This window comes from Stylophora pistillata, chromosome 3 (assembly GCF_964205215.1).
Source record: "Stylophora pistillata chromosome 3, jaStyPist1.2, whole genome shotgun sequence".
Taxonomy (NCBI): domain Eukaryota; kingdom Metazoa; phylum Cnidaria; class Anthozoa; order Scleractinia; family Pocilloporidae; genus Stylophora; species Stylophora pistillata.
The window spans coordinates 31,991,211-32,006,728 of NC_142521.1; the positions used below are offsets into that span (position 1 = coordinate 31,991,211).

A 15,518-nucleotide genomic window follows, 5' to 3' on the forward strand; every position below is an offset into this window, starting at 1 on the left:
TGTCTTTTTTGTTTTTTTTGTTTTCGTGACCAATTTTATTTCGTGTAGCACTCTGCCAACAAAATTTTATTATCAATCAGAGTTTTATTCTATTTTCAGAGCTTTTGGTATTCCAGTCAACCTTTTTTCTTCTCTCAATCATCTTTTGATCAAGTAATGTGTTTTTGATAAAAAAAAAACCTTTGTTATTCAAGGATTGGTCATCCAAAAGCCCTTTCTCAACACCAAATGTAATGCGCCCTTCATTTTTTTTTAAATTGCGCAGATCTTTCCTGTGGGTTGCGGCTTGCTGCATACCCAGTGAGTGTGCGCGTGTGTGGGAGAGGTACGCTTTCGCCACAATTCCTTCGGCTCCCTGTTTTTTAAATTCGCTCTGTAGCAGATGAGATGAGTCCACTTTAAAGAGATAACCATGGACTGAAAAAAACTAGCCCTTTATAATTGTCAGGTCAAATTATTTACGATGAGGAAGTCCTGACAAGGCTAAGAATTCTATAATGTAAACTCAGTTTAAGCCTCTTTCATTCAGCATATATTTTTGCAGTTGTATATCAGAGGACTATCATTGCCTCTACTATATCATTACAAGAAGGTTATGAGTTAAAGAGGTATGCACTATACAGAAAGAAGTTGTCTAAACTGTAAACGAGTTGATGACCTTATCGGAGTTTTGAGGTGTCCGTATGAGGCAAATATGTTTTTGGACAATGTCGATCATTTACTAGGTACAAGTGTAAAAATAGGAATAATAAATACAATAAAAACGATTTAAAATGCAACAAAAACAAATGCAACGTTTGAGGAAGTTAAAACTAATTAAGAGATTCCAGCTCATTATCCATTTGGCATAAAGCTCAGCAGTTTAAAAATAAATGGGAAAAACCAAATCAAAACTGATTAAGTGGCTTTACTGTAAAAGAGAACCTCGTAATCAAAGCTAATGGATCATTTTTGGACGACTGTTGATCCTTTGTCCTTATTTCACAAACTTATTCGGAGCAGTATCAAAACGTCGTTTAAATCCTTCTTCAACAGCAAATTTTGTCGGCAAGATCCTTACGGTTTATGAAGTGATGTCGCAAGGCGTTATGTAATACTTGGTAGGTTGCATCCGAGCCCTCTTTCTGTTTCCAGTGAAGCAACATTTGATATGCCTTTTCGATGTATTCTTCATTTTCTTTGTCAAACACAACCAGCTCTGGTTCCTCAATATTTAAACATCGTCCAAGTAGCTTCCAGTCCACACCGATATTTTTAGAAATGAAGAGTAATTCTTCTTTCTTGGGCATTCCATCCTTGACTGAATACGGAAAAAATTGTAGGTGATGTTTAGAAGATGGTTTTGATAAAGTAATTCTTGTAATACGTAAGAGGTAGATCTACTAGCGTCAATCCTCCTCTCAGAGAAGTATTCTTAGATCTGTTTAGAGGAATGTATTACTTCCTACATAATTGTCTCAAAGCTGTTATGATTCTTTTCGGTTGACCATCTTCAGCTGGACATATCAGTTGTTTGATCCGAACAAATATCATCAAGCATATAAGAACTGTTCTTTTTTACCGATCTGTGTATGTTTTGCTCGAGAAAAACAAAACTTAAACGTGTAAAAAGAAACATGACAGCTGCGACGTTTTGTACTAGTTTTCCTCTAGGTTTTAAAACAAAAAACTGAGAGACGGGCGTACGATTGTACGGACGATCGCATACTATCGCTGTGGTCGCACTGCAGAGTTGAATCACGATTAAGGTATCACTGATCACGCTTTAGCTAATTTTCAAGTGCGGCCTCGAAAATATCTTTTCGGAGATAAGGCCGACAAGGACGTAAATGACACCACGAAGCGGTAGACTTCAGACACCCAAAGCGCATTTCAAAGCGTCAAAAAAGTATGATTTACCTCGAGGTTTCTTTAAAGCTTGTCAGTTGAGCCAATCATGTGCTTGCACAAATATTGTTACTCAGATATCTTAATGCACGTGCAAAAGTTTTGCTTCTGTGATGTATTCATTTATCCTGTCGAGCAGGAACCAAGTCTGAAATTTATTGTGCGATGTCATAGACATCACATTCCCCTGATCGATCGTTGCTCAAAGTCTCGATCGCACTCGTTCCGCTGGTGTTACAATAAACAAAGCTAACAGAGAACCAAGTCTACATTTTCGGCCCAAATAATACATACGAAGCCTTTTGAGACGACACGAACGTGCTTTTGCAATGGACCTCCGAAAAGTTAAAAGGCAACGAGGACGAGAACGATTTGAATTTGACCAGCCATGGCGATATCCAAATTTATGGAACAGTAGAGTCAAGAATAATGTACTTTGCAAAAGGAAAGCGATCATGTGTATTGCGACGACAGCTCTGGTATGACCGGTAAATTGCGATTTACAATAGGCCTATTTTAAATCATGATTAATTAGACTCAATAACGATTGCCATCTCTAGTGTAACCACAACCATTATAGACCGAAAATATCACACAAATCAAGAGAAAAGGCTAGCAAGCATGCACGCAGATATCTAGAGAAAGAGAATGCACGAATGGAAGTGAAGAGGAAGACATGAAAGCAGGAAATCAGACAAACATAGGCAGACACACAGACAGTCGTATAGGAAGACAAACAAAATACAAGCAACGAATAGTCCAGATCGGTAAAAGTTTACCTCCTGTGTCCATGGTATTGTTAGATTCTGAACGCTCCATTCCAGGGCTCCCTGCTGATGCCTGCAAAACAACTGCAGGTCTAGGTGCACCGAGGTCACTTGGTTCTAAACAAAAAAATAAACACTTAAGAAAGAAAACTAATGCTCTCTTCTTTTCGACAGGAAAAGGAAGTAGCTAGTGGCTTTGAATACTGTATTCCAAAAAGCCGAAAGTGTTAACATGAAAATTAATTTAATGCCTCAGATTACTAACTTTTTATAACAGCACTGAGACTGAATTAAGAAGACAATTAATGTTCTCTTACTAATCCAGCAACCTCAGTTTCTCTGCTCATAAACAATTCGATGCTTAGTGGTTCACGACAACTTTAACATTTGTACATCTACCTAGCAAAGTTGACTCTTGTCAGAATTTTTAAAGGGAATGCGAAGAGGAATTCTAAGAAAGAGAAGAAATTTAAAAAAGCTTTTTCATCCTGAGCTTGGCTGATCGTTTTGGTTGCTAAGTCTGTATAAGCTATTTTGTATATTACTTTGATTCTAGCTGTTAAGTTTTAATGTGGATGCTCTGAAATATGGCAAACTAAAATGATCGTAAAATGACAAAATTTTTGCTAGAAAACTGTGGAACTCTTGAACTCTAGACAACTGATATTTCCTTGTGTTTTGACGTCATTATGTTCCCACCAATTGTGTAGCTCCATTTTTCTGTATACAGACCACACACAACTAACAATTCTTCTATTCACTCTGACGAAGAGCTAACGCTCGTCAGCTTAGAAACTCTCCAATATTTAGTATAAACTCCTTAATAAATTGTGCGATATCATAGACATCGCAGTCCCCTGATTGATCGTTGCGCAAAGTCTCGACAGCACTCGTTCCGCTGGTGTTACAATAAACAAAGCTAACAGAGAACCAAGTCTACGTTTTCGGCCCAAATAATACATACGAAGCCTTTTGAGACGACACGAACGTGCTTTTGCAATGGACCTCCGAAAAGTTAAAAGGCAACGAGGACGAGAACGATTTGAATTTGACCAGCCATGACGATATCCAAATTTATGGAACAGTAGAGTCAAGAATAATGTACTTTGCAAAAGGAAAGCGATCATGTGTATTGTGACGACAGCTCTGATATGACCGGTAAATTGCGATTTACAATAGGCCTATTTTAAATCATGATTAATTAGACTCAATAACGATTGCCATCTCTAGTGTAACCACAACCACTGTAGACCGAAAATATCACGCAAATCAAGAGAAAAGGCTAGCAAGCATGCACGCAGATATCTAGAGAAAGAGAATGCACGAATGGAAGTGAAGAGGAAGACATGAAAGCAGGAAATCAGACAAACATAGGCAGACACACAGACAGTCGTATAGGAAGACAAACAAAATACAAGCAACGAATAGTCCAGATCGGTAAAAGTTTACCTCCTGTGTCCATGGTATTGTTAGATTCTGAACGCTCCATTCCAGGGCTCCCTGCTGATGCCTGCCAAACAACTGCAGGTCCAGGTGCACCGAGGTAACTTGGTCCTAAACAAAAGATAAACACTTAGGCCCTCCACAGACTATGGATTTAGTTGTCGACAACTATTAATTTTGTGATCGACAACTAAAAAACGTAGTCAGTGGCGCAAGTTGTCGACAGCTAAACCGCAAATTATTAGTTGTCGACATCTAATAGTTGTCGACGGCCTCATTTTTTAGCGTTTTTCTAGTGTGTAAAAACTTTTGTTTTAGTTGTCGACTACTTTTAGATCTCCGCGTTATTGTGTCAGCGGCTTTCCCCGCCGGCTTAAAACATGGAGGATTGCAGAAGTAAAATAATTGGTAAAGAAAACATTCTGTTTGATCTTCCTTCTCCATATCCCGTTCTTGGAGGTGGAAACGACACTAACGATGTCATTATTGCGGCGGCCTGTGCCCACCAAAAAGTTCTGATGCAGGATATTTTATCCAAAACGATTGAACAGCATATTTGGCGCAAAGTTCGTTCGAGGGACTTTTGGCCAACGTACCGTAGAAACTGGAATGACGGCGATTTTATCACCAATTTGCGAGTAGACAGGGGTACGTTTCTTCTTATTGTTGAAAGACTTACCCCTTATGTTCACCGAGAAACGACAAGAATGAGGTAGTCCATTGATGTCGATGAAAGAGTTGCTGTGGTGTTATGGCGATAAGGAGCATGCGCAGTAAGCTCTTGGTGCCCAACTTCCCCGCGTATCGGTTGCTAAATCAGTATTTGAGCGCCAGTGTGTGGAATCCTTTATCGGACTTATTTAGTTGTCGATAACTTTTAGTGGTCGATCACAAATAGTTGTCGACAACTAAATCCCTAGTCCGTGGAGGGCCTTAAGAAAGAAAACTAACGCTCTCTTCGCCGAAAGTGTTAACATGAAAATTAATTTAATGCCTCAGATTACTAACTTTTTATAACAGCACTGAGATTGAATTAAGACGACAATTAATGTTCTCTTAATAATCCAGCAACCTCAGTTTCTCTGCTCATAAACAATTCGATGCTCAGTGGTTCACGACAACTTTAACAATTGCACATCTACCTAGCAAAGTTGACTCTTGTCAGAATTTTTTAAAGGGAATGCGAAGAGGAATTCTAAGAAAGAGAATGAATGAAAAACTTTATTTAAGTGTCTATGTTTTTAACTATAAGCTAATGGGGGACACTAAAAAATTTAAAAGTCAAATACATTTACATATGTAGATGATAGTTATTTACAGTAGATAATTAAAAAGATCATAAAGTTATTTAGTTAAGTTTTTTAAATTTCAACGAAAGTTGAAAGGTCGACTTTTCTTATGTTCTTCTTGAACGAATTTAGAGTTTCTATCGTTCTTAGGTGTCTTGGTAACTTCGACCAGATGAGAGGTCCCATATATTTAATAGGATTCCTACCAAATCTTACAGTTTCGAATCTTGGCAGTTCGAAGTCACTATTCCGTAAATTATATTGAGTGTTCTTTATATTAAATAAGTCTTTATATATATAGAAGAGAAGAAATTTAAGGAAGCTTTTTCATCCTGAGCTTGGCTGATCGTTTTGGTTGCTAAGCCTGTATAAGATATTTTGTATCCCACTTTGATTCTAGCTGTTAAGTTTTAATGTGGATGCTCTGAAATATGACAAACTAAAATGATCGTAAAATGAAATTTTTGCTAGAAAACTGTGGAACTCTTGAACTCTAGACAACTGATATTTCCTTTTGTTTTGACGTCATTATGTTCCCACCAATTGTGTAGCTCCATTTTTCTGTATATAGACCACACACAACCAACAATTTTTCTATTCACTCTGATGAAGAGCTAACGCTCGTCAGCTTAGAAACTCTCTAATTTTTAGTATCAACTCATTAATAAAGCCGAATTATCTGGTAAGAAAGTCGTAATCATTATGGTCATGCAATTGATAAATCGATTGGGATACATGTATGAGAACCAACTATTTGGTTTAACTAAAAGGAAAGTAGCATCACCTTTATAATGAGGCCAGCTTTGGAAAACAACGGAGTCACTTAACATATTTTCCACGACTGAAGCTGCCATCACACTTGCAAAGGTCCTCCATTCTTCTCTATTGCCTTCAGTACCATTTGCATATCCTGATATTCCCTTAACGACCACCCACTCCATTTTCAAGTCATACGCTGCAACATAAACCCCTTAGGAGAGAAAAATATTACTCCATTTAACCAGGTTAACCTAAACGCTTTCTGTGTGGGTGCCTTAAAGAGGATTTCGTATTTGTAATACACATGCATTATTGAGAGAATTAAGAACTATCAGTGAGAGCAGTTTATTCCCAGACACTTTTAACGGTTTCCCAAAAGATAAGTGTTTCTTAAATATCTTCCATCAATTCCGAGACTGGTTTCTTTCTCTGTTTCCCTTGGTCTGCAACCGCTGTTATCCAAACGGAACCCCCTAGGTTTGGAACATATCTGCTAGGGGCTATGAACCAGCTCTCGCTAATTTGAACCCATCTTCAAAACTTACATCTTTTAGTTTTCTCTCCATCGTGAAATTACCATGTTTAGTCACTCAACCTTTGAGTCTACGCTCCTTCGATTTTGGACATAGCCGGAATTCCCAAATGATTACTTGAGTGACAAAGGAATTTTTTCCAAGTAATCTTTTCGATCTTTTTCATATCCACTAACGGACATAGGCCGAAGGGGGGGGGTCCTAAAATGCAGTGATACCGGCAAGACAATTGCTTTGAGTGACGTTTCAATATACTTTTCGAAAAACTTTAGGCCTGTTTTAATCAATACCGATATATCTCTATCCTTAGAGTTGAATAAAGAAGCTATGAGAAAATTCAAAGGATACAAATCTGACCTTCAGCCTCCATTTCAATTGCTTTGGCATTGGGATAAAGACGAGTCAGTTCGTCACATCGCTGCTTGCTACAGACATGCTCTGGGCCACTCAAATACTCTGCATCGCAATGAACTTCAATTTCTCGTGAAGTAGGGTCGAGCAAAGGTGGATTCCAACCAGCGGCTGCATCCTTAATAAGTTGTAACATGTCTCGACTTACAGGTACACGAGCAGGACCTGTTGACTCACTATTCTGGACGTTTTGAGAAGCATACTGAGTTAACTTAGAACACACGACTACGTCTCCCAGTCGCGTAGTACAACGCTGCAACCCACTGCAGTACCCCACAGCGAAAACTGCCTTAGGCTGGAGTATGGTCACGGCATTTTTCACGGTAATTGTTGACCCACTAGGTGTGTTAGCACCTTCCTGGCATTTAATCAGCGCTACTTTCAACGGTTCATCTATACCTATTCCCCCAAAATAAATATAACCAAGTACTTGGATGTAGCTTTTGAAGGAGTTTTTTAACAACTTATGGCAACTTAGAAACTCGCATTCCTTAACGGTGAGCAGCATAATGTCTATAGGTAGGTTGACATCTTTCCAAGGTTTCTGATTTCTTGGCAGGTCTCTAGTTTTGGGAAGAGTGAAGTCCCCAGCAAGAGGTGGTGGTTTGTCGGAAATGTTTTTCGTAGTGGTCATCTTGATTTTGTAGCTCTATATATTATTTTGTGTCACGGGCTTGAAGGTTCCAGCAATTGACAGCAACTGAAGTAAAATCAAAATGTAAAAGAAAAATGTAGATAGAAGGTGGATAGCAGTCTAAAATTTACAAAGACAAAAACCCTTGCAAACTAATGCAAACTAAGATACCGGTAGCTAAGTCTAGCCAAATAAATCCTTTTCAGGGGATTTCAATTCTTGGTAGTTTGCAGGCACCTTAAATGCACCCCCCCCCCTCCCATTCTCCTCCCCTCAGCTCCTATATAATTTAAATTAATCTTTTCTGGAAGGTTTATGCAAAGACAGATTCTCAGAGGAGTAACCATGGCATTGAGAAAATTATAAAATGGAGCTTATCAGTTCTCTGAATTGCCCTTGCACACACCCTCCTACTCCAGTATAGATTTTCCCCCACCTAAGATTGAACAAATGCAACCCATCTAGTGTAGAAAGATATTTCAGTTGGCCACCAAAGATTAATGAAATAGATGAATAAAAGAGTAAACTTTTTTTTATAATTATAGTTAGTTACATGCTTGGGACAGTGGCTTAATCTGGATAACACTACCAAAATGGCCGGTGCATCACACAAGCAATAGGTTGACCAATCCACAATACAGAAAAATATAGTGAACTGCTCGAAATTATGGGTAAATCAACCATTTTGATGTAAACACATAGTTTTGAAATACCAGCTGTAGGTGCATAAATGAAAATGGAATTAACATTTGACAAAAGAACTTTAACATCAACAAATCTGCTGAGCTGATTTCACCTAGACAAATTGGACTAAAATTTGCCAAAATCTTCAGATCCATGAAAATTCACTCAGCTTGACAAAATTTCATCAAATCGGCCATTTTTGTTCCTGTGTGCATTTTGGTCAGGTGGCAGACAGCAAAAAAGTGATTTTCGCTAAACATTTTGAGTAGAAGCAGGAAACATAGCTCAAAATCTTCTTCCTGTCACTCTGATTAAGAATATTGCTGTTTTCAGCTTGAAATTTTTGTGTTTTGGCTTGGCACAGGGGTGTTTCTTTCAGGCTCTCGCGCCTACAACATGGAAACGAGGCTGAACTGGTTATGGTAATAAAAGCAAGGCAAACAATACCACATTGATGAAAATTAGTCATATGATTCAATAAAAGGGTAACAATTTGTTGACATCAAAACGACGGCACTAGAATGGTCACGTGACCACTTTTTCTCTTGGAGCATGAAAGGGAGGCTAGAGAAAAAGTTTATATCAAAGAGTGGAATATGCTTAAAACTTTGCAACATTCATCGCTTCAAAGATTTAGTTCACACCTATGATAAATGTAGTACCTTTTTCTTTGGGGATCTCAACAATATATTTTTGTAATAAGTGACTGCTATAAATTGAAGTGCTTGAAATCGTTAAAATGAATATTTTCCTTTGTCTGCTGATGTTATGGACCAGGGGGGTCAAAAAGGCCAAAAAAAGAAAAAAAAAATGCACTAGAATCTGGCCGCGAAGTTGACGTTGACACTCTCTTACAAAGAAAACTTTCACCAGTTCCCCTATCGATAGCTACTCTCGACGGATGCCTGTGACTAGCTTCGAGCAAGTCCGTCGGATCTTGCTAGTATCTTACACAAGAATGTGGATCAAAGTCAGCCCCCTACCAGCCAGTGCCAGACATGTACTATTATCGATGGAATGGCAACCGTCCAATCCCTTGGATATACTACAGGTGCAAAAACGTTTGGAGAGTGGAGTACCAATTTCACGGCGTTCGTCGTCTCCCACTTTTCAGGCAAATGCACAAGAGTAGATGTGGTATTCGACCGGTATAATCCAAATTCTATCAAGGAAGTTACTAGAGCAAAACGGAAGAAGGGGAAGAACAAAGGTATTACAAGAAATGCGGAGAGCAGGGAGCAACGAATTGGTAACTGGGACAGGTTTATTGTCGTTGAAGAAAACAAGGCTAGCCTTGTCCATTTTCTGTCCACTGAAATTTCACAACATTATGAGACGCATCCTAGACGCGAGCTGGTGGTTAGCGGAGGGTTTAAAGACATACTGAAGGTATAGTCATCCGATGCATCTAGAGAAAGTTTGCAGGAGCTGTCTTCCGACCACGAGGAGGCAGACACTCGAATTGTACTTTATGCTAGAGACGCAACCGATAGAGGTTACCAGCAGGTGAACATCTTGTGTCGTGACACAGATGTTCTTGTCCTCCTATTGGCATACAGAAAAGATCTCTGTAAAGAAATTTTGATGTTCTCCGGTACATCCCGAAGAAAGAAATACATTCCAGTTCATAACATCTTATTGCCAGAAGAGAAGAGAAAGTCGCTCCTTGCATTTCATGCAATCAAAGGCTGCGATAACAGCAGCCAGTTTGCCAGCATCGGTAAACAATCAGCTTGGAAAATCCTTGAAGGTACACCAGAGCTTATCGAGCATCTAGGCGAACATTGCCCTCCACTCGAAAGCGTCTTGGCCGATTCCGAAGCATTCGTACGTCAACTCTATAACCATGGAACGAATGGCAAAGATATAAATAAGGAGCGAGCATCAGCATTTCGCAAGGTGAAAAAGAACCTTGATTCCTTTCCTCCGACAAAGGATGCACTGCACCTTCATATAAGGAGGGCGAACTACCAATGCATGATTTGGAACAAAGCAAAAGAGCCTCATCTATCCCTGGCTAGTCCAGAAGAAAATGGGTGGTTCTACAAGGAAGGAGTTCTTAAGCCGAAGTTGACAAATCAAGAGGAACTATCAGCATCGTGTTTACAATTAGCGTTCTGCGGATGTTCGTGCAATGATTCGACAATGATAGTTGTGTCAACTGCCGATGTACTTGTGTTCGGTTGTCTCTTGGATGTCCCAAAGGTTGCAAGTGTGGAGACACGTGTAGAAACACTAGAAACAATTCACTTGACGAAGAAGAAGTGTGACTATTATAGATTTAGTTCAGACAGCCTACTTTGCAGCAGCAGCAGGTTTTTGTTATCTTTTCTTTTTTCTGATCAAACTGTGTGCACAAGTTAAAAACCTGCAGTGACTATCCCACACGAAAATATCCTTTGCATACAAGGAAAGCTAAGGAATAAAAGTGCATAAACAGTGACTCTTCCAAGCAGTGAATGATTATATTCATACGCATTTAGCCTTGTTTTGGCGTTGTGCCCAGGAAATAGGCTTTGTTGTCACACAAGATTAGCTAGAAGAAATAGAGATATCGATAAATAGAAACTGTGCTTTTTAATGCATTTTATTAAAAAAGAGTCTGACTGCACAAGTAGTGCAGTACTCAAGTGACCATTCTATAAGCAAGCAAAATTTTGATCAATTCCAACCAAGGGCAAAAAGTTTCTACAATCATATAACTGATATTTCCATCAGTTTGCTAGACTTCATTGTACATTTGATCATGTCTTGTTATTAGCCTCGCTTTCATGCTTAGAGGGCGAATCTGGTCACGTGACCATTCTAATGCCGTGCTTTAGATGTCAACTACGTGTTAAGCCTTTTATTAAATCGTATGACTAATTTCCATCAATGTGGTACTATTTGTCATGCTTTTATCAGTTAACCAGTGCAGCCTCGTTTCCATGTTGTAGGAGTAGGACCCTGAAAGAAACACCCCCTTAAATGCCAAAATACTAAAAATTTCAAGCTAGAAACAGCAATATTCTTAATCAGAGTGACAAGATGAATATTTGAAGCTATGTTTCCTGCATCTACTCAAAATGTTTAGCGAAAATGAAAAATAACCACGTTTTCAAGCTGGGCCTCCTGACTATTTTTGGACCTAAGCGGTAAAGTGTTATGTAAATCATGTCAAAAATACTTTTTCAATGTGTTGTAGGTGGACTTGTCCTAGCAAAAGTTGGGTCCACAAGACCCTTACACAGTTTAGTACATTAACCCAGAGTTCCAAGCGCAACACTATCTTTTCCCATATTGCACATTGGATATATAATCAGTCCATGACTGACACTCTATCTAAATGCAATCAATCATTCATTCATTCAATCAATCAGATTATTAATCAATGATAAATAAAAGCAGCTGAATCAAAAGTTCAAAATTTTACCATCCAGGGTGACTAAAATTGGCTACAAAATTTCATAAAGTTTACTTAAATTATAAAATTATTCTTAAACGCTGAGCTACCAGTAACTATACCATAAATACCTCAATCAACTAACCAATCAATCAGCCAATAGATTTACCTGTATCAATCAAAAGTACACTTCCCTAATTTGAAGTCAGTTATAAAGTCTAAAATAGGATTGTAAAAGGCATCTGAATGAACGCTTAAAAAAAAGAAATAAACAAATAAATAAACAAGCTGTGGTTTTCAGATTTTCAGCACTGACAAAATTACCTCTCAAGCAAGTATTTATTGAACAAAGGAGATCTGAGTTATCATGTTTAAATTATGTTCATAACTGGGTAAATTTGTGTGATTCAAATTCATTAAGACAAGCTTGCTTTTTATTACTTAGTTTTGCACCATGGTAACCTGTTTATTTGAACTTTCAATAAGTATGCGAACCATTATTGGTACATTTAGCAGGCTAACTGTATTTCAACGTATGGCCGCCACTTAAGCCAAAAGTCTGTTTGAACGGTCATCTTCCGCTTCTGTTTATAGGTGGCCTGAGAGATGTCATAAGTATCTTTAGTTACTCACTGCATTGCTTAGTCTATGCGGTGTTAAAGTTACACAGAATCATATGACAGAATCTAGTATTTATCCACTTGGATTTATGGCCTGCATGCTTCATGCTTGTGCCATAAATCAGAATGCAATAAGACTTTGGTCCATAACTTACAGTGCAGACCTCAAACTTGGTAACAATTAGAGAGGCATGTATTAAATGCACTGAATTGTGATAGAGATTTCAATATTCAAAACATTTTATATACTTTTTTGAAATTTATGAAACAATTGGTTTTAATATCGTGAAAGTGGCTCATGCTTCAGCTGTGCATTCATCAAAATGTCTGGAGATCACTCAAGAAGTTAGAGATGATCTTGACTGCATCTCAAACAGCCCCTGTGCACCGTTGGGATTCTCCAACTTTTTGTGTGATTCATGAATATGTCAATGAACACATCCACCCCCATGAATGAACCAATTGTGTATTAAATATAATGTGGAAGTTTTTTTAATCATTTTTAATACTCATCAGGCAATGGCTATTATAACATAAGTATTCAGTCAGTCCTTAGGAGAGAGATTATTTCACAATTTTTTTCTTCCAAAATACATGTCAGTGAGATCACAACTCATCTTATTTTTAACCATCTAATTTTTTGCCAAAGAAAATGCATGAACAATCATGCTTGCAATTGATTTATCATCACTGTTTTTTGCCGGGAGACCAGAGTAAATGTGCTTAAACAAATCAGAGGCTGATCAGAGCTGATGAGATTCCAAGATTGTTTATATTATATTTTACTAGACCTCCAATGTTTATAGGGTCAGGTGGCCATACTGTATCTAGTCCAATATCAACTCACTTTTAAATGTAAATTGACCACTGTAAATAATTTCTTTGGCTGAAGTTTAAAGCATGAGCCCTTCGTCAGGGCAAACCTCTTTAGAGTGTCCCTTTACATTTATCAACTCAGTTGATAATAGCAAATTTCATAATCTTCTAATATCCTCCACCAATGCAATGCCACAGTTTCTTCAGAAACTTGATATCTTCTTTATCTATTGTTTCATAAAATAAACATACTGCACCCCATAGTATGTGTGCACCCTAAATCTGTGAAAAAAAAAACTGTCTCAAGATTAAATCAATAATCTTTCATGAAACCAATAAACTAGTCCAGCACTGTCTGCCTTTTGTAATATAAAAGCAGATTTTTTGTTGTTTAGAAATAAGTTGGTCAAAATGTATCGTGCATCAATATTATCCCATAACAAACTTCAGAGCAAATTAACCTGTTCATGCACAAGATCTCATTTGTAACTCTCCTTTTTGCCTTCTGTACAATTTTGTGACATGAGTTGGCATTGGATCAACTATTCATACCCAAATTGATATTGTTCTTTATTCTCATCAATTGTCTGCTTGACTATTGTATTTGACAATGAAAGGAGAGATTCTGTTTAATTGGCAGGGGTTGACACTAACTTTTTAACTTTACTAGCCATGTGGCTAGTGACATCTTAGAATATATTACGACAATTTCAGTTTGACTAACCAAACCGGTTAGTGGAAATTACAGAAAAACCACTAGCCAAAACTGAATTTCAACTTGTCTGTGGCTAGTAGGCTACCATTAGTGTAGAGCCCTGTTTGGTCACTCATGGAAAGGATTAATCCCTCCTTATAATATCTATACATTATCTAACACAAAAAGGAATTGAAAATACTCAAACTTATCAGGTACAAGATGTAATCTTGATCTAAAACCGAATCATCGTAACTAGTTTACAAGAAAATGTGCAGTTGCTAAAGGGGAAAATTAACAATCCGATCTTGGGAGTTAAAAGGTTAAGTATTTACTACCAGGTTAGAACAGCATTTTGTGTAAGAAATATAACACATTTTCGAGTGAACAACGTTAAAGTAAAGAAAATGTTACAGTTTTGTCACGAGCGTAGGATAAAACAACGGTCGTCAAGGCCTGCTTTAAAAATCGAATCCCAGAACTGTTAAGTTTGTTAACTTCTGAGCAGCAGAACAGTCCCTTTCATAAATGTGACATTAATTTTGCAAGAAGCAACTTCAAAAACCCACTTCGTGTGAAAATGTATGATCACTGCAACCCTTCAAAAACCTGAATGTTGCCATTTATTTTATAAACCGGAAGTAGAAGTTGATCGCATTGAGACGAATGATTATCCTCATTTGCAATTTGAACGCGAAGAATGAAGTGGTGATACAACAAGAAAATCCTGTGTTATTAGTTAGAATAAGTTGAAAACACTAAAGGGCATGGAAGTATTACAAATCGTGCTTAATCTAAATTACAAAACTTATGATGATCGAATTTGCCCACTGTCAACATTCATATGTATATATGTAAGTCAATTAAAGGTTAGCGCAAAACTTTGACAATGATGTTTAACTTAAATAATCTCATCGATTGCTGGGACGATTATAGAGAAAATAAAACAACAAGTCAACATTGCAATAACAAACCTCCAATCCCAAATTGCTAATGGTCAAACCGCCATACATCTCGTATCATCGCAGAATACACCGATTTACTTGGGAACGAGGCTACATCGTTAAAATATGGACGGGACTTTTGGGACTTCCAGAACTAGACAACAGCACAAGTAAGCTCAGACGACGTTCGTACAATGGATTTAGTAGAATATGAAAAGATACCTAAAGGACCTGACTTCTGAAATATTGGCCCATTTTACGTTCAAATAGTAACAAACCAACATTCCAAATTCCAATTCGATCTGGAAATAGTGGACAAGAAGAGCCACCCAGTGGAATGTCCATTGCTAAATTATTATTTATTATTTATTTATTTACATGAAAACGCGGTGTAAAAGAGTCAATCAGAAAAGTGTGACAGCTTTGGGATCAAGTAATGCAAAAGGAATCGTAATGTTACTTAGGAAAACTTCAAACTTAATAAAGGTATAAATGGAAATGACCTGGATAAAGTGGCATGGGGCTACATGCTTCGCATGTACGAAGAAAAGCCGCTGACAGACGTCTGCTGATGGCGCGCGTATGTCGATTGCTAAGCACTCCAAGCAAGCCCCTTGCAATCAATACTGTAACTTGACAACAGACTACCGAATTA

At 37.8% G+C, this 15,518-nt stretch overlaps 1 protein-coding gene and 1 non-coding gene across 5 annotated transcripts; one reads left to right on the forward strand and one right to left on the reverse strand.

Annotated features, from left to right (window-relative positions):
* Window positions 1–418: 418 nt before the first annotated feature.
* On the reverse strand, window positions 419–15,030 carry LOC111329622 (death domain-containing ATP nucleosidase). 4 transcript variants are annotated; one of them, XM_088754293.1, is made up of 7 exons: window positions 14,894–14,969; window positions 11,959–12,042; window positions 7,036–7,789; window positions 6,171–6,356; window positions 4,104–4,208; window positions 2,667–2,771; window positions 419–1,300 (listed from the first exon to the last, which is right to left on the reverse strand). In XM_088754293.1, exons 3-7 carry the CDS (start codon window positions 7,721–7,723, stop codon window positions 1,029–1,031), a joined length of 1,356 nt encoding a protein of 451 aa, XP_088610419.1. In that variant the 5' UTR covers window positions 7,724–7,789; window positions 11,959–12,042; window positions 14,894–14,969; the 3' UTR covers window positions 419–1,028. The 4 variants fall into 4 exon arrangements, with proteins under 4 accessions (XP_088610419.1, XP_088610420.1, XP_088610421.1 ...); XM_088754294.1 differs by having other exon boundaries at window positions 11,959–12,007; window positions 14,894–14,910; XM_088754292.1 differs by lacking the exon at window positions 11,959–12,042 and having other exon boundaries at window positions 510–1,300; window positions 14,894–15,030.
* On the forward strand, window positions 9,425–10,677 carry LOC111329635 (uncharacterized). Its single transcript, XR_015998623.1, has one exon. It is a non-coding gene; the product is annotated as an uncharacterized LOC111329635 (transcript).
* Window positions 15,031–15,518: the final 488 nt, after the last annotated feature.